The 20,625-nt window shown below is 33.6% G+C and overlaps 1 protein-coding gene across 8 annotated transcripts in view; it reads right to left on the reverse strand.

The window, feature by feature from the left end:
• The window catches only part of LOC116428647 (uncharacterized), a 122,138-nt gene that overhangs the window by 13,081 nt on the left and 88,432 nt on the right, over positions 1-20,625 (reverse strand). For 6 of the 8 annotated variants that reach the window (XM_031980521.2, XM_031980523.2, XM_031980520.2 and 3 more), the window contains 4 exons: positions 14,578-17,617; positions 13,849-14,056; positions 11,377-11,484; positions 2,941-3,108 (listed from right to left, as the gene is read on the reverse strand). In XM_031980521.2, the coding sequence (XP_031836381.2) occupies positions 2,941-3,108; positions 11,377-11,484; positions 13,849-14,056; positions 14,578-17,617 (3,524 nt within the window). Of the gene's footprint in view, positions 1-10; positions 1,891-2,940; positions 3,109-11,376; positions 11,485-13,848; positions 14,057-14,577; positions 17,618-18,190; positions 19,160-20,625 lie in introns of those variants that run through there. The other 2 variants (XM_076365973.1, XM_031980527.2) reach the window with 2 other exon arrangements.

Below are 20,625 nucleotides of genomic sequence, written 5' to 3' on the forward strand. Positions count from 1 at the left end.
TCGAGGCTTTTATCGCGACATTAACACAGTTAACTGCAGTTTCGCTGGCTGGCTAGCCGTCATTTGCCCTCAGACTCGATTTTCACGATTCCTTTCAGAGTTGTTGCAGTTTGATCAATTTAAACGAACGCTGGCTTGATGCATTTAAATCGTCAGTCCTTAAATGCGCCGTTTAATCAGCCTGTATGGCCACTGTTTTCACGATTAACACCAGCACTACCGAGCATATGAATCGCTCAGAAGGCAATGCGGTTAAGTCCATTTTTTGACATTTTCTGATTGTTATAAATTTGAATGGAGTAAATAATATTTTGTTTAATTATTAAAGGATTTATTCGTTCTTTCGTTTCTTCTAGATTAGAAAGTCCTTCTTTTTATAGCTTCTGAACGTGTTGTATAATAATTTCAGAAGCCGAAACATTAATTTTCTCAATTTTTGTGTTCTGGACTTAACTCAATTGGCTTCTGAGCGATTCATTTAACCCTTTGCACTCGTATCTCATGCTGGAGATGACAATGAAAATTTGTTATACTTTGTGGTACTTTAAAAAGAGATTATATAGATTAAATCTTACTATAATAATAATAAATAAAGAAAATATAAAACGTTGAACTCTATCGCTGTAAATTACTTTAAATCATTTCACTAAAAGTAAATACAAGTTTATACCCAACAATATTAAAAATAAATCGAGTGTAAAGGGTTAATACGATTGACATGTAATCCTCGTAAAAATTGTAACAATCAGTTTTTGATTTCTTCAGATATTCGTTATAGTGTTTAGGTAAGGCTATGTATTTTCCAAATCGTTTCGAATATTCAATGCTTTTAAGATATCAATCATTGCAGAACAAAAAAATCAAAACCAGTCATTTTAACTGTTACGGTAGTTCTAGTGTTAATGATGCTTATTGTGCCCGAAATTCGCGTCTGTACTTACAATTAATTTTTTATCTTATGAGTTCTATTGTTGGGGAAATGTGGCTCGTTATATCGTGCTGCGATACATTCCCTTTATTAAGCGATAAATTAACTTCTGTATGTGTAAATTATTTTGTATCTTATTATTTCCATTGTTAGAAAACGTGGAAATTGATATTGTATGAAATTTACGTTAATTTTATTATCTGTCAATTTAATTTTAATTTAATTTAATTCAGCTTTCATCTGATAATCTCTATCGTTGAATGATGTAAGTTATGATATTGTATGAAATTAATATTTGGAAGTATTGAATTGGTTGTAATCAATAATAATTATTATTACAATGCTTCTGATAAGTTGTATTTTTTATGTTTTTTAGAAAGCGATAACAAAAACTGATTATTTGTTAATTATTAAGGAAGGGATATAAAATATTCAAACATTATTATACAATATCCATTAAAATTTTTTAAATATTAAAAAGATATTAAGAATATTGGAATTCTTAGAATTACAGATATGGCATTGAAAAATTTTATTGTCTATCTTAATGAATTATAAAATCTCTGATTTAATTATCATACATATGAATGTAGTAAACTTGGATTAATTGAGCAATCAAACAACAATTAAAAATAAAAAATCTTACACATTCGCTTAATTCCATGAAACTCGATTCGTTTCAAGCCTGTAGATTGATCTGAATTAGATGCATGTATTCGAAAATGAGAGGACCAGGATTAATTACGAATTCCTAATTTTATAAAATCATTCTTATTAAGGTATTTAAACAAACTTTTTCTCTTCATAAGGATAATGTTTCTTCTTCGAGTGAAAACAGAAAATGACATCACATTTCTACAAAAAGGTTCCACTATAACATAATTCAAATACTACAGGGAAACAATTCTGAATAATTTACCTGTGCAATTAATTTATATTTACAAGAACGTGTTAAATGCATGCTGTAAACAGAAGAATACGTGTGCTTGGTATAAACGAGATATATATTCCATAGCAGAAAACTGCTATTCACATGAACGAAAACAAACAATATTTATCTTCCATCATATAGACATTCTATACAAAAAGTTTCAGTATTATTATTTACAAATTGTTCACATATAAACTCAAATTATTTATAAGTTCTCAATGATTCGCCAAAGTCTTTGCTTCGAAATCAACTAAAAGGTCGAAATAAAACAATAACTCATAAATCACGATACGAAAGTCAGGATGTTAACACGTCCAGTGCCACGTGTACTACATGTGATACACGCCAATTTTTATAAGAAAATATTAAGGGACACATGGTCACTGATAGCGCAATACGTTGCAAAGCAGTGAAAACATAGAGAAACAATATTACCACGTTGAATACCATACGATTTCATAATACAAAATACTCGAAATGGAAAAAATGTAATATTAACACTAGGTTTACGGGCATTTATTGTACACTTCATTCTATTATTTCTAAAAGAATTGATGCTCGTTTATTTAGATTGTGGAAACTGGAGATTTGATAGTAAGTGATTGGGCTACACGTCAGTGTGATCGCATCAATAAAAATCGGCATAAACATTTACGAAATAATATTTCTAAAATCCAATATGCGTCAATTTGATGCGTTCCGTAAACCTAGTGTTAAATCCTTTGCTTGAATTGCATTGTTATTATTGCACGTTCATCCAGCGGAATGTCACCATATTAGCTAGTATTATTTATAATATAGAAATGTTTTCAAATAATCGTGGTTTAATTGAGTGACCTATAATATTCGATTTGGTTCGCCTATGGCATTCAACGTGTTGAAGCATATAAAAATTACCAAAAACTTGATATTTTTGATTAAAATATTAAATTATATTCAATACAATTCATAAGCAAAATATAACTGAAACTTCCGTGGCGCGGAACGTGTTTATCGTCAGACGTCAATTGCGATGTACAGCGCCGCTGTTTCGCATCCTCTAATGAAAACGTGCAAAGTGCAATGGCTGATCAATACTTACCGAATCCTCGAACGTGGGATTTCCGTAACTTCTTTTCGAAGATCTGGCCACTCCTTTGCGTCTCACGCTGTTGTACGCTGAAACGCTGTCCACACTGTAAGCGTCTAAAGACACTGGACGACACCTTTCGCCGTAATTGAATCTCGTTTGCCTTTTCCGCATTATAAACTGCAAAGAAATCATTATTATGCTGTCATTCATTATTGTAATTACCGTTGTAAGAAGCTTCCAGGCTCAATCTTAAAGGCTGGGTTTTGAATGCTTACAGTTAGAGCTTCATAAAGCTCCGAAGCTTTAAGGCTCAACTTTAAAGGCTCAGTCTTCGAAGCTGTAGGGCTCAACTTTGAAGCTTTGAAAGCTGGTCTGAGCTTTGAAGCCTTAAATTTTTGAATTTCGTAGGCTTAGACTTTACGATGTTAACCAATTGCCTTATGATGTTCTTTGTAACTTCGCTCCTTAGAATTACTTTATGATTAATAATTTACTAGAGAAAGAGAGGAACTTTATGCTCCTTCTCTGTCTACGTTTACTGTAAAGAAAATTATTTTTGATTGCTCATTATTCAGCTATACAATTTTTTATTATTAATTGTAATATTTATTTATATACTTGTTGCAAAATTGTTCAAAGTGTAAAATTGTAAATGATAAATAGAAATTAAAATGTTTATTATTAAAATAATTTATGTAAAATAAAGATTTGTTATTGCATGAAATTTATCTGAAATGTAAAAGCAGGTCATAAATTTTGTAAATAAAATTAATAAGACAGCAAAGGGTTAATTTGAACTGAATAACCATGAGTCCGACACGATATTATAAGGCAAAGGGTTAATACAGTAGCAGACGATACGGGTCTTTGATAATAAAGATTGAAATATTAAAGACTTCAGCTTTTGAAGCTCAAATCTTGAGCTTTGAAAGCTCGGGCTCTTAAAATTGAGCTGTGGAACGTTTCCAACACTAATCAAAGTAACACAACATGAAAAAACTCAGTCACTCTGCAAAATAATTGTTTCTAAGGTACTCGAGGCGGAATTTCAATGTCAGCACAAGTCACGTGGCACGCTGTTTGTCAAAATGTAAAGTGTTAGCAGGTAAAGATAATATTCCGAGTGTCCGTGCTAATAAAGTTAGAGTCAATGCTCAACGAACGTGGAACGTTCCGTTGGATGATTGCGGAAACAAAAAAATTAAGCAAAACTCGAAGCGAAATTTGCACTTGAAGGAAGTTCGTGAACATATGGTGCAGCATGATTGTTGTGATTGAAATCATGAAGAAAATTGAATCAACCCACAAAAATACGAAGAGTGTAGAAGAATAGAAAGCGTTCAGTGATTTGAAAATGATAGGTAAATGATACCATGCTATTAAGAAGTTGTTAGAGAATTAGGTGAATTTTTTGTGATCGATGTTATGCATAGAAATGATGGTTGTCGAGTTATGATCGTCTTCGAATTGCCTTCGACTGCGACACGAAGCTTTACGCTGAGTATCTGTTGGAATTATACTCATTTATTGTACGTGATATAGAAAGCAGAAGCAACGATAATTTCAAATAGCAACCAGACAAGATTGTATTTAATTGAATAGAAAGTTTTATTGGCAAAATTCTTACGAATTTGTGAAATTTCTTCAAGGATTTCATTCTTTTCCAGATAGTTTTTGTTTGTTTTGTGTTTGAGAGATAAGGAAATGAGGGAATATATATTTTAAAATGAGAAATGAATTATCTTTTTAAAATAAGTTATTACTTTTTCATCAAATTTATCGAGAAAACTTTCTGTTTAACTTCATATGTCAATGCTTTTATGTTTTATCGATGTCTTGTAATTGTTTGACTGTGTTGTATTGACAAAAGTGGAATTTACATTTATCGTTATGTTTAATAAGATTAGTAAAATGGTCATTAGCATTAAGAATGATTATATATGCTGAAAGCCAAAGAATTCAAAATTAATCCAATAACAATGTCCCCCCAAAGTAATTTTTAAGGAATTTCATTTTGAGGAAAGAAAATGGGATATTCAAATTTAAACATCACTTATGCATTAACTATAAAACGAAAACAATTGTTATCCTTCATATATTAATTATCACAGTGGTCACTGATAACTGTAGCTTTCAAATTGCTTGAAAACAACTGCAACAAGAAAACCTGATGTTGAATAAAAATATTTAACAAAATACGTAACTACCTAATAGAGTCACGTAAGGACTCCGATACCAAATCATTAACGATTACTTCTAATACCATTTATATTAATAATTTAAATCTCTTTAGTGATTTAGTAATTTATTTATTTAACGATTTAAGTAATATTATATAAACGGCTAAAAGCTTTTGTGACAAACGCGTTAAAAAACGATTTTATAGGCCAATCTTCAGATCAAAACAGTCAATCTTGACTTCAACATTCAGTATTTAAAAAATTTCCACGTTTCATAAATTATTCGTTTCGATCAAAAATAGCTTTCAGGAACTGCGCATAAAAGTTAATGTCCGACATCAATGATAGATCATAGTTAATGGAACTTTGACAAGCACCTCAACAGTTGTTAAAGCAATTCAGTAAAAAAACGGCACTCTACGTATTGCGATATCATCCAACTAAATAACGCCGTTGGTACCCGTTAATTCACACTGCTCGCCGACGATGAACATCACCGAAACATCGGCGATCATGTAACAAGCTACATGTTCCTCCTCGCGGAACACGTTTCAACAGCGGAGCTCAGGTACGTACACGGAATACGCAAGGTGGAAATCAATGAAGCGGCGATTGTTGCGCGATCTAATCATCGATTCAAGGATGAACGTTATATCCCTCGTTCGCAACAAGTATCGCGGCGCATCGCGCTTCTTCTTGACACCACGGAACCACAAATGATCTCGGGATTGTAAAAAGATTCGACGCGCTACAGAAAAATGTCGTTAAAACTAGAACTACCGAGCATTTGATGTGATTAATACGTACACTGTCAGCCAAAAGTGTGCCAATACATCGGTTAAAAGAGAAAGTATCATTTTTTGTGAACAAATTTTATTGGAGAATTTTTATATATGATAAAGGAGCATGAACACATGTGTGTTAATTAAACATAAAGATATATGATTATTGTTATTTTATACTTGTAAGATATATAATTTTTCATTTGTGACGTTATGTATCAAGTGGTTCCAAACTTTTGACCAGCAGTGCAGTTCTTATAAAAATTATAAGAGTACATTCATTTTAATTTCTGTTGATATTTCTTACATTAGGAAAGCGAAACTATTAATTTTTCAAAATATTTTCAAATATTTAATATATTTGTAATATCGGCAATTGCGATATACGGAAATTAAAACCTGTGTTAACGCTAAAACAACTGTCAAAATGATTGGTTTCAGTTTTCTTATTTCGGAATTATTGACATCTTAAAAGCGTTAAATATCCGAAATTATTTGAAAAGTAAATAGTTTCATTTGAATACTATAATCAGTATATGAAGAAATCGAAAAAAAGTCTACTGTTATAGTTTTTATAAGGATTACATGTTAACCATGTTAAACGCTCGGTTATTATGCGTTGTTTTATGAAACTGTTTTATTTTCTCAATCGAAAGCAACACTACACAAGTTTTGTAACTTTCTTTGATGGTTTCCGTACGAAAAGAAACTATTTTATCGCATAATAACAAACAAATAATAAATGAAATAAGTAAATCAACAAATAAATAGACTTTTATCTAAAACACATACACAGTTTCCAAAATAAATTAAAAAACATATCCCCTCAAAGAAATTTTTCTTAAAAATGATCACCTCGAAATGAATAATTTAGATTTATTTTCTAAACGCCCTAGTTTCAGAGATATTGTAAAAGATATACTTTCAACCTTCAACATTGAGAGATGCTTTTACCCGTTCGAAATAGACATTGACCGATAAGAAAAAACGTGTTAAATATTTTTGAAATATGGCTTACATAAGTTTCATCGAAATTGATGTGTGCTGGTTGATAAGGTTCCCTTGTAACCATTGTTAAAATATAATGTTGTATACAGTTCTATGTAGTTTTATGGAATTTTACATTGTTCTGAACAGTTTTGATGATGCCAATGAAGAACATGAATATAATTGAAGTGTTCTTACATAAAAACACTTCAAAAAAAGTATCTTGCTTTATAAAAACATGGGACAAGTGAAATAAAGGAAGATAGTTAGCAGTGAATGTTTTAATTGAAGCTCTTGGAACATACGTTTGTATTATGTCCTCGACATATAAGAACGCTATATTTATTCCAAGCTTGTTCGATCATAATACGCAAAGTAGTACGTCGTCATTTCGACGACTGGTTAGTTATCTAGGGTTAAACAGTCGAGCGAATGGACTTGCATATTCATCCTTTCCTTTCGCCTTTCCGTAGCGAGGACATTTAAAGTCTTTAACAGTGATGGAAACGATATTTATACGACCGTGTGAATGGCAACGTTCGTAATAATGACACGAAAATTTTTGTTCAAGTAGCAATTAGTGCTTTACGCTTGAAAATTTTTTACTAAAAAAATTCATTGTTTTCTTATGAGATACAGATGCAATTTTTTAAAGAAAAACCAAATTAATGACCGTATTGAATTAAGGAACAAAGCTATCTTATTTCAATATTTTACATACTGATGGGGTATACAAAGTTTAATTAAATATCAAGCTTGATGATTTTACCGGATGAAATAAAGTGGCCATTGAGAGTTTCCAGCGCAGTGAGTTAAAGTATTTTATAATATAATGATCCGTAGGCTATTGCAACTGTATTAAATGCATAGGATTCGTAGTTTAGTGATCGTAGAATGTATTTAGTGTAATGATTCCTTGGTAATCGGACTCTGACTAAAAAATCAATACAGAAACATGCTAACTTTGTTTCATCACGGCATTTATGTGTGTACTAGAAGTTTACTTAAAGTTCACCACGACTGTCACCATAGTTGATACGTAAAACGAGCATTTTGTAAACTATTGATTTTCAGTGACCTTACCATAGAACATCCATTTGTATGAAGAATGAATCAAGGAATTGATTAATGTAAAAAGAAGGGTATGGCAAAAAAGAGTGAAATTGCACTTTACAAACGAAACAATGGACTGCTACAGCAGTCGTGTTGTAAAATTGAGTTCAGTGGCGGTAGTTCGTGTTTTGTGAAACTGTTTTATTTTCTCAGTCGAAAGTAAAACTTGTGTTGCAACTTTCTTTGGAAATAAACTGCTTTATCACATAATAACAAATACATTAAATAACTAAATCAACAAACAAATAGACTTTTGTCTGAAATACTTAGATAGTTTCCAGAATAAATTAAAAAATCTAAATTACGTATTTAAATACTCGTAATCGTAAGAAATATGTAATATCATATAAAAGTATCATGATATTCATAATTCAATATCATGGAAATATGATGATATAAAAAATATGTAAACAATATACTTTTCTTATTATCATTTTATATTGAGGATGTCTATACAATTATTTCTTGCAAGAAAAATTTATATACAAAATTGTTGTAATTAAGAATTTGATTTTGTGAACAAAATTAAATTGACAATTGTTTGTCGATGGAACATTATGTGTTATAAGAAAATATATAGAATATTTACTTTATAAATGATAAACTTTTCTTGTTTAAGTTAAAGAGTTATTGACTATCAATTAAACTAATTAAGCTTATCAATTTTTCAGATACAGTTTTAACTGAATACAACAGAATGCAGAGTCCTGCTGTTATTGATTAATTCTACGTGTGTTGGGTTTATAAACAGTGACAGTGACACAGTGTTATTTTTTATGATAAAGTGACGTAAATTGACATAATAAAAGACAGCCGATAAATTATAGATAATATTATGTCATTGTCAATGTTTGCAAAAAGTGCAAACTGAGTTATAAATCGGCACAATAATCCATTGTATTGTAAAGTACTTGTACATGTATACATGTTTAAATTTATTTCATTCGAAAATGAACCTTTAAATATAATTATTTTATATGGTTCCAAATAAAAAATGTTTGATAATTAATAGATACAAATAATCTCAAGTTATTATATACAATAATATATATTCATATGAACATTACATTACTTTTAAACTCCAGTAATATACCTTCATTCAGATATTTTTCTAAAATTTTTTCGTATTTTTACATATATTTTTAATATTTACTATTTTTTAATATTTAATCTGATGTGAGTACGATTTTGAAACGAATCCTCTGACGTATAATTATTTACGTAGATTATGGTGTAATATAAAAGAATTTCTTGAAATTTCTCGTGTATAATTAAATAGGGCTAATTAAATAGAAGAAACCTTTATAATTTAAATGTACGCTCTTGGTCAAGATAAAAGGTTGAAACTTGGGACACAATGGTTTCTCTTAAAAATTTGCGGAACGGTTCATTGTCGATTCAAGTGCGTTAAAGCGTACTTTTAACTCCCTATTCAGCTATAGTCTTTCATTCTACATTTTTTATTCATTTTCGCATAGAAAATTACCTGCTGCCTGCACGTACCATATTCTCGACCAAATTTAACTCCTCCAATCCGACATCAGTACAGTCACTAGCCGAATTTAATTTTTCATGTCAACGTGTGGTGCATATTTTAAATAAAAATTATATTACAGCATTTCAGCATCTTATACATCGATTTTTAAATTCAATTTTTTTAAAATGTGAAATTGTAAAATGCATTCCGCTACGTCATGTACCTTTTTAAATATTAGATTCTCTTATAACATTATTTTTAACGAAGATCTCAATTACATCGTTTAAAATTTTAACTTGACATTATTTTCTAAGTTCAATCATTTTCCTTTCATTGACTTTTGAACTTTCTCTATAATGAATATATAAATAATTGAACAGTATATATTTCCGTTAAACTATATTAAGTTATTTATTAAATTATTAAATATATTAGTGAATAAATTTGATTAAAGTTTTATTAAAAATAGTTATATACAAAAAAGCTGTAAAAACAGTGTATTTTAAAAAGTAATTCGTATTCTTCATATGGAAAACTGTATAAAGCCTCACTATGAATTCAATACGTTGCAGCAAAAGTTTCAAGAATGAGAAAAGTCATAAATAAGTTTGAACACGGTTTTACTATTTTCCAAAATATTCTCCTTCACTATTACTATATTCTCCATCGCGTTAGAACTTCCTAAACTTCAAAATGTGAAGCTTTACGAAAAAGACAAACAACTGAATGACAGTGGATTCTCGAAACTTTTGCAGTAACGTAAGTACGTATCTGTTCGGAACATCAGTGAAACCATTTTCCTGCCGAGAATTAATTATTCAGCGAACAAAGGTCGCCCTGGCTTACAAAATTAATTTCAGCAGAAACTGCTATCATTTCGAATGGAACCTACAATCCCCGACATTAGAGTACGCGTTAGGGGTTGCTTCCGACCGGCAAAAGCGATACAACACAAACACACATATCTACTAATGATGCGTTGTTACGTACACTGTGGTTAAATCGCGAGTGTGGATGGATGAATACGTAACACCACGTGAAATGAGCTTAATGCAAGTACGGCGAGGCCTTTCAGAGAACATAGACCTTTGCGGACCTGCGCAGCTAAAGCTTCGTTCGTTAGTTCAGACCCTTAACAATCTTGCTTTTATGAGGTGTGTGCGAATTGGATGGCGTGCTTTAACTGTTAACATATGTCTCTCAAGTGGACAACGCAACAAAATGGAAAATAATGTTTTCATGTAACATGACTTATGATGTGATTTCAGTCGCAGTGAAGCCGTCTTGACACTAAAACGATCGAGCAGTCAAATTGACTTTTCCAAATTTTTCTATAGGAACTTTACAAATGCAGCTACTGTGATATCAATTGACTTATGAATCAGCTTGCGTATTACTAAATCAATTTCTCTAATAATTTCCTAATCGATTCGTTACCTACTTCTTCAACCTGATTTCTTAAAACCCGGTTCAAATGAAAGTTCGAAGGAATTACTGTATTTCAATCCATTCATCAATTAAAAGAATAAAATGAGGTCTGTTGTTCTATTGGGAAACAAAAATATAATATTAATATTTCTAATTATTATAGTTACAAGGGAATCAGTTAACCCTTTAGGTCCCAAATAAAAGCTTTTAGGAGAAATACATTTGCTTTGACGATATACGTTAAACAATAAATATTTTTATAAAAAATGTTAGTAACAATAATAATAATATTGCGAGAGCAATGTCGATTTTATATTGGTGATATTGAAATATATGGTATCAAGGCGATGCCACTGGGAACTAAAGGGTTAAAATTAATTTCAGGGACTTGTTAACGTTGGAGGAAAGGCACGCAAACAGATTAGTATCTATTTGGCATTTTGGTAATTGATTAATGAAATTTAGATAAGAGTCTTACCAGGAGACCGGCCAGAAGAAGCAGACAGATGAAAGCAACCACGGAGACCACAACCACTGCTATCGCATTTCCGGAATCCGGGATCGTTTCCAGACGAAAGCTGTGTATCTGAAAAGAGCGGGTGAAGCGGTGCCAACCGTTAGCCATGTTGAACAAATCGATAACGCATCTAAAATTGACATTTAATCATCTTCTATTCGTTCGTCAAATTGTAATAAATTCCAGTGAATTGTAAAGACGAAAACTGTTTTAATTAAAGATACATTGAAAGGCAGTCACACTGGCTGATAAATAATACTAAATAATTAGGTAATCTGATTTAATGAACGATAAAATAATTAAGCCTTACAGATGAATATTATATTATTGTTATGTAGATATTATTCGGTATATTGATTACAAAGCCAAAGGTCTGTGCTGTTGTCAATTAGAATTAAGTACTCGAGTATTAATTATACTTCGTATTGTAGATACCAATGGAATAAACTAATAATAATAATAATAATAGTAATAATAATAATAAAAATAATAATGTCTTTTATAATAACCCAAAAAAATTAAATCTGTGTATTAGCAAGGACATACTGACTCTGAGTGACAAAAATAATGTTTGTTGCAAGAATTAATTATAATATATACAATAAAATCATTTGTAACTATTATCTAATTTTCAGACCTTTGTCCAAGTAAAAATTTCAGTAATCCTTCCATTAACAATTAACTTCGATTTATTTCTTTTTGAATATCAAGAAAAACATCAAAATAGGAATAATGAATTGCTTCCTAAACAATCATTATTTCATAAAAACTCTATGAATTATTTATTAATTTTCACCAATAATGGTTATAAAAAATAATATGAATTTTGTTACATCTGTTTTACGGATAAAAATTTTATGTTGGTAATTCCTTTTGAGGTGAAAATTGCAATACATATTTATATTTATGTCTAATACATGAAAGGAGATATTAATTTCGAATGGAATTGATTATTGGAGTTTATTTCAATGGAAGCGACGTCCGCGATATCCACTACGAATTAATTTTTATTCTGTACTCCATCTGCGTGAAAATAATTTTTATTTCCAATATTTTGTCGATCCTTTTCATTATTTTAGTAAATATAAAACTTTCATATATTGAACCTGATTTTTAAATTGGAATAAATGTTTGTAGCGTCGTATACTATTATAATATAATTAAATATAATAATATCACTTCCCTGTTGTAGGTTTGTATCAATAACTAACGTTTTGTAACACAACACTATCAGAAAATATGCACAAGGTTTAGAAAATTATCATAAATAATGTATCTTTATACATAAAAATAAATGGTTAAGAATATGCAGCCTTGTTGGAATAAATTCGTGTCAGGGGTGACGAGTTTAAACAGAAATAGACAAATGTAAATGTCAATCAATTGTTTGGATTTCAAATTAAAAATGAATTAAAGATGATAGATATTAGTTTTACATTATCAATTATTAACCTTTGAAGCAAACATTTCCATGAATGAAAGTGGAATTCTTTGCTTGTGTACTTAATAATTAATGATCAAGTAGTTTCAGCTAGTTCTAATTGTGGGACAAAATACAGGGCAATGGCTTGAAGAGCTTTCAGGTTCTAAAATTTGTCGTAAAGAAATTTTAAGTATTTTTAAAGTTCGTAAAAGTTACAATAAGAAAAGACAAGTATACAACGCAGAAATAGGAGGAAGATAAAAACGAGAGCAGACAAACATTGAGCTACACAAGACTATAAAAATATTACAGTCATTTGAATCGTATAATTTGTGGATTCTATCTATTTACAAGGAGCAAAATCATTTCCATTCAATGTTTTTCTGGAATTCACTAATACCAATACTTGAGTAGTTCAAAATAATAATAGCCTCTCTCCTACTTCTGAGCTCTTGAGAAAGAAAATCGTTTGTGACATATTCTAGAATTAATTAAATACCTACTAATATTACTATTGCTAACATCAATATTAACACTAATTATTGGTAATAATTAATAATGTAAATCATAATTATTGATGATATTTAATAATATTAATCATAATGATTAATAGTGTAAATAATAATTAAACGTTATTAATATCATTAACTCTTTGCGGTCCAACATCGAGTCTGACTCGACATAATATTTCCTTGCAGCAGGTACAACGTCAAGTTCGACATAGTTTTTAAATGAAAAAATTCTAATTATTTTAATTATTTCTGCATGTCAATTAATTAATGTATATTAAAAGCAATTAATAAAAGTCTTTAATTGTTTCTCGGCTCATTTTATACTTCATCTTGTTTATAACTTTATTAAAACTCGGACAAAGTTCTTAGATATACTATGAATTGGTAGAAGTCAATAATTAATTCAAGTCGAACCGTAAAGAGTTAATAATTGTGATCCTTTTTTCTCGATAGACAGCTATTATTCTGAGCCAATCAATTATAATTTTATGAACTTACTGCAATAGGGAATTTGACAGTATCTTTGACGTCTTGGTACAAAGTAGGCAAACTATTTGTCATAGTGCTGTCGAATTTTCCGTTTTCGTCAACGACGTAAACCAGTATCGACGTCAACGGTATATCCGATGTCGTCGGTGTGGAACTCGCAACCTCCGGGCAGAGTCGAGGTTGCCGATGGAACATAATTTGCTTATCAGAAACCGACCTGCAACGTGAAAGACGACGATGTATCACTGTTCGCTTAGCATCTTGCCGCGATGTCAAGGATTAGTTACATGTGTATTAATTAACCTCAAAGTGACTGACATGACTGTGCGAGCTGCGAATGAAGTTGTAGCTTATATACGACAGTGTATATAGAATACAATGAAAGATTAATGGTTTCGGATGATTTATTAATGTGAATTCGACTGACCGTTTTGTTTATATGAAAAATAACAGAGCTTTAATCGTAGCTAATCTTAGCGTATCGTAGCTTGTTTATTTACTGAAAGTTAAAGCAAAACGCAGAAGAATTACATGCTTATCTGAAAAAAGAAATAGTTGATTGTTGAAAGAATTAGTATCATTTTGATTTTAAGGTGACGTGTATACTTGTCGAACGCAGTTAACTCGTTAATACGGAATCACCATTGAACCAATTGCACCAATGTAAACACCCCTAAATGTCATTGTAAATTTCAATTCCCAATTTCCATCACAATTCTCAAATCAATCCAAACTCACCCCTTCATCCCAACCTTCAAAACCTCAGCCAGAGTCGACCTCAGCTTCTCCATCTCCAGGCAAATTTCATTCCAGGTGCCTTCCATGACGATATGCACCAACGAAGTGATCTCCTCGGGGCCGGGTGACATCCTCGTGTCATCTGTCGTCTCCATCGGTACCCCGGGAGCAGCTGGAGTGCTGCTGCTGGTGCTCGAAAATGTGATCCCCGGTCGCGGACTACTCGGCACAAAGGGGCTGAAGCCAGCCACTCGAGTCGCACCTGTCGTGCTAATACCCGGCGCCATTGTGGCCTGAGCCGGAGTTTCAGTAACGTTCAGCATACGCCGAGAATCTTTGGAATCCGTTGTAAACGACTCTTCCGTCCTCCCAGTGACACCTGCATCATCCTCACTCACGGTAGTCCAAGAATCCGTCGCGCTACTCGTTTTCTGCCCCTCATCCTCCCTCGTCGAGCTCTGACTAGTCTCTTCCTCAATAACATTCGTCTGAGTCGTAACATCATCCCTAGCCCCTAAATTCGTCGTCGATATAGGAACCGTCGTCTGCTCAGTGGTCGATGCACTCAATCTCTCCTCATTATCAGTAGTCTCCGTTTCATCGATCAAAGAACTCTCAGTAACCGCTGCAATCTTCACTGTCGACGTCTCATTCAGGGAATTCTTACCAAATAGATCCTGCACCGTGGGCACAGTCGTGGTTTCACTAGGAGACCCGTGAACATCGGAAGACACCGTTTCCTCGGTAACATTTGGATTAAAGAAAGTAGTTGTCTCAGAGAGCCCGACGAATTCATATTCTATCGTCGTCGTCGAGGGTACGGGGCTATCATCAGAACTGAAAGAACCAGTGACACCGGAAGGGATTTCATTTGTACCATTCGTATCCGGGGTGTCAGGTGTTTCGGTGACATTTTTTAATGTATCGACGGTGGTAGGTGGTTCGGTGATGTTATCAGGTATCTTCACAGTGGTGATCTCTAAGTTGGTAGCAATGGTAGTGTCTTCTTCGGAAGAGTTCTTTTTGACCAAAGGGTACTCGGTGGCGAGTTCCGTGGCGTTTAGAGTCGATCGGATTAACAGCGAGCTTTCAGCGTTTGTCTGAACGTCGGCAACGTTCAACCCGTCCTCCGTTTGCGTCGCTGGGCCGGATGTGGTTCGGTCGCCGGTTCCGCGGAAAGGCGGCTCGTAAGTTCGTTTATCGGCGCTCTCCGGTTTTACGCTGACTTCCGTTATTCCGTTCCCGGTCATGTCGAAGTTCCCGCTCCCAGTAATCGCGTCGCGACCTTCGCTCCATCGCGGAACATCATTTCCGCTGGTCGAGGACTTCCCCTCGGCCGTCGCCGGATCGATAGATCCGACCGACCGATTCGTCGGCCGCGCTTCGTCTGACGTCGACGGTGACACCGTGGTCGTAGCCACTGACGGACGAAGCGGAGTTGTCGAAACTGTCGAGGAATCATTGCTAGACTTTTCATAGTACGTAGGCCTGAACTGCTGGATGCTATTCTCTAAAACGTCGGAAGCCTCTGTAACTATGAACTTTTCATCTGGTTGACCCCTGACGATCGTATTCTCCAGTGCTGAAGCTTCTTCGGTTGTAGCGTCGACCACTTGATTGCTAGCATTATGAGCTTCTTCTTTCGTGGATGATTTCATGTAAGGATAAGGCTTTTGCTCTGCTAGCTTCTCAGAGCTAATGTTCTTCTTCGAAAATGCTACGTCGATTTTCGAAGTTGTTGTGGGTTTCGTGTCTAGATTCGGGAATTCATTTATCCCTGAAAAGGCGATGGTCCTGCCTCTAGGAACAGGGCTAGAAGCGTCTTGAGTTGCTAAAGCTTCAGTCTGATTTGATTTATCGGTTGCAGCTTCCATCAGTTTCTGCTGATTCTTCTCGTCGATCAGCTCATGCGTTTCGATCGCGATTTTTTCGGATTTAGGAGGATCGTGTAGCGATTCGTTTGGACTTAGCGAATGATTAAACTCATCTAGAGATCTCGTTGAATTCTGAGATTGCTGCGCTTCAATCCTTTCAACTGCCACTTCGGTCGCGTTGCCGACAACTTCCACGTCCTCTTTAGGATCCCTCGGTTTCTGAGTTATGGCACTGTCTTTGGAGATAAAGTTAGTGGCGTTCTCGATAGCACTCGACTGCCCTCCTGAGACCGTTCCCGAGTTTTTTTCCGTCGAGGTCTTGTAATGGCGACTGTAGTTGACGTACGTGTCGTTGATTAACGAGATAGGCTCGCTGCTCTCTTTATTCTCATCCGTTTCCTTTAGGTCAGGTACCTCGACGTTCTTCGTCGGGCTCAAGTCTTCTGTTTTCTTCAGCCTCTCTTGAAGCTTCTCCGATGAAAGAGTTTTATGCGTGGTCGATCTATCTTCAACATTTTTCCCCTCCAGTTTGGAAATCTCGGATTCGTTTGAAGATGTTCCTTTTTCTGTAATAGTTTCATGTTCTTCTTTGGACGTAGACGATTCGTTCGTTTTGTTTTTGTCATGATGACCGACGTCGGGAATCGTCTCATTTGTCTTTTCGTCGGATTTCGACTCTTCCAACGCGGGTTTTGTGGTTGCAACGATCAAATCGTTCGTCCTGGATAATCTGTTCGACTCTTCGGAGATTGTTTTCGTGCTGGAACTCTTCCCCGAAGTTCCATAAAGAGTTTCATCATACTTCGAGCTTGCGTTGTTCGAATCCGAGGACCAGTCGACTTCGTTCCGTGGTCTTGCCCCTTGCCCCTCGAACTCTCTGTCAATCGGAGTTGGCACTTTCTCTTCGTCCTCTGTTTTGGCATCATTGGCAAGCTTGCTGAACGCTGACTCTGCATCGTTTTTACTCGCATTCTGCGAGCTGATTGATTTTCTATCGCTGTCCACTGAGGCGAATTCTAGCGTTTCGTCTCTTGAAGGTATCTTGTTCAATATCGTTTTGTTCTTTGCAGCTACCGACGCATTCGAAGCGAGGATTTCGTCGAGGACTGAAGACGAACCTATTATCGTGTCCGCTGTTACGGTGGTGAAGAGCAGCAGGAACGTACCTGGAACGTGAGTGACGGCAAGCTTTTTAAACATTCCAAATAGTGTATGTGAAGTGGTGATCGTTATTATTCACTGTTAATATTTTGCACTCGGGAGGCGACTTTCAGTCGACATTTGATTGGAAGCACCAAAATAAAGTTTTATAATTTAATATTGAATATTGAATGTTATATTTCATAATATTAGTAATATTAAATAAATTTAATATTAAATTCTGTATAACCTATTAAAAAGTGAAATGTTGAAATAAAATGGTTCTGTACCGTAATTATTATGCAAGATTTTCCTTTATCTTAATTCCGAAAAGTATCGATATTTCATTAATGAAATTATTTTCTAAAACATGATGAATACATATGGTGGAAAATATTGTTGAATGCAAAGAGTTAATATCGTGTCTACTAGAATTTTATTAACGCACTGTTCATACTGGCACAGAAATGAATCCCTTTTTGCTAATAATATCAATAGAAAATGTTATGCTTTTGTTCTTTACACTAACAAAATTTCTTAAAAGAAGCTCACATTGTTTACGAGGCATATCCGTTCTCCGATGTTCCTGTTATTCTTACCTGTTCCATTATCCTCGGGCACACCATTCATAGATAATAACGCCTAATAAATTGCGCAACTGTGCGCAAGCAACTTTCCCTTACACAATAAATTCTTGAAACTAATGTATTACTATATTATATAAAATAGGCCGCGGTCGAGAGGTGTCACGATAATAACGAGAAGAAAATGAAACTGCCGAGTGATGTGAAAGTAGAAATACTTATATTTACGTCGAGATCCGAGATATGTATCAAATAAAGTTACGAGACAGACTGCAGTTAAAGTTTATCTGGGAATTGCACATCCTGAACAACTTTCACGCGGAAAAATTCGGTTCAAGTGAACATGTCCAAACCGGAAGTACCTTGATAATCTATTTTGTTTAGATTTTTCATGAGAAAACTTTGCATATAATTTCTCTATGACTGTGAAAGATCGAATACTGGAAAATATTAGATTCTTTTTTCTGAAAATTCTATAATTTTCTAATCAATATTGATATCAGTCTGAAATATCATGAAATTGATATTTAATTAATAGTTTTATCAAAATTATACATATTACTATGCATGAATTTTTATTCACAATATCTTACTTATCATGATTATACTACTGTATGCATTTCTTATGTTCATTGGATTAACCCTTTGCACTCCGAGTGTCTTCTACACTTCCTTCTCGATAATTTTGTATTGTTTTAAGTGTTTCGTTTGAAATCGATTTCAAAAGAAATTAGTTGGGTTAGATAATAGGGAACATTTCTATTCTTTACACCAATATTATTGAAAATTGTATAATAATATAATTTTAAAATGTACCAATAGAGAAGCACACTTTTGAATAAACCTGATATCGAATCATATTCGACACAGGAATGCAAAGGGTTAAAGCTGAACCTATAGTAATAAAATAAAATACATGTTGGTTTTCAATTTAAAGACAAATTTCAAAAATAAATGGACACTGCTGCATCACCTTTCTCTATTTTTTCTTTTACGGAGGTAACCGATTTGCCCAATGAGTAGCACAGATATCAGGTCGCATCACCATAAAATAGAAACGCGACACATCACCAAACGAAATTCATACTGAACATCGAACTTGCATTAAAAAACTCATAAATTGAATTTCCAACAATGCTGAACACAATTTCGTTATCAATAGTATTCGCATAGCTCCGATTCCTCGCGAGATATTCCAGCATTCTCATTCAGATGTGAAACCTTCCAGATCTTATGGGCATCAGAGAAAAAAGTAATGCACGGTCGTCGAACGAATCGATCGCCGGCAACAACGTTTAGTTTCCACAGTAAGACAGAATAAAACTGAACAGAGTGTAGATGAAGCTTTTAATGGACCTAAAAACCGGTTGCCTGAGAATTACTCAGCCGGCTTTATGGCGATTCATGAGATTCTATGATATAGTTCGTCGCGCATACTACGTTGCAACGGGCGCAAAAATGCATATGGATCACCGTGTGTGCTCTCGTGCCACTGAATGTTAAACAGACCTCGGAATTATGCAGAAGATTTAAGTATGCACACCTGATCTCTCGCCTATGCGGTCGAGTTACGTGTGAATGCGTGCGATTGTATAAACTTCTGTCCCAAGTGTGAACCGATCGTCGCAGCGGAGCGATTAAACTGAATATGGATCAATCCGATACATAACACTTCTTTTTTTATATTTCAGTTTACTTTGTGGTGTTCACATTAACATCGCATAAAGTCATTAGTGACTATTAACATTTGAATACATTACTTGAATGGCTCACTTGTCAAATCAATTAACTCCGTAAAACACACAGCGGAGAAAAGTGATGCAATAGGTCTACAATGATTTTCAAAATTTCCGTTTAAATATAAAATTAAATAATCATTATCGAATGTAGTTTACTTCGTTATTACACGTGTAGCTTCAATCTAAAGAGTATGTAAAATGTATAAAGTAGTGTAACTCCGAAGTAATTCTTATTATTACTGCAAGTTTTGCAGTAGAATTTTGTTATTTCGTGGTATTACACTCAATAATAAGGAAATTTATTTTTAATATGAAAAGTCAATAACCAATGAAGCGTTTTAACGATAAAATCTTGAAAAAGCCAAGAAGCGAAGTTAATCGATTTGACAAGTGAGTCAGTCACTTGTTATTTAATAATACTTAATGCATAATACAAGATTTTCGGAACAGACATGACTTAATTATAATGAACTCAGGAGGTTAATTTGTCTGATAAACTTAAGCACACTCTGGATATCGGTAGGATCATTCAAGTTCATCTTCACATCAGATTTAATGTTACAGTTGTTTCTATTAGAAGAGAAACGGGGTCAATACGTGAGATTTATTTTGTTATTATTGATAATAATTAGAAATGAAATAGAAGTATCTAGAACAACGAGTCACAATTACTCTAAAATTATCTGTTCATTTTATCCGATTTAATTTAAT

The sequence above is a fragment of the Nomia melanderi genome, chromosome 1, assembly GCF_051020985.1.
Source record: "Nomia melanderi isolate GNS246 chromosome 1, iyNomMela1, whole genome shotgun sequence".
Classification (NCBI taxonomy): domain Eukaryota; kingdom Metazoa; phylum Arthropoda; class Insecta; order Hymenoptera; family Halictidae; genus Nomia; species Nomia melanderi.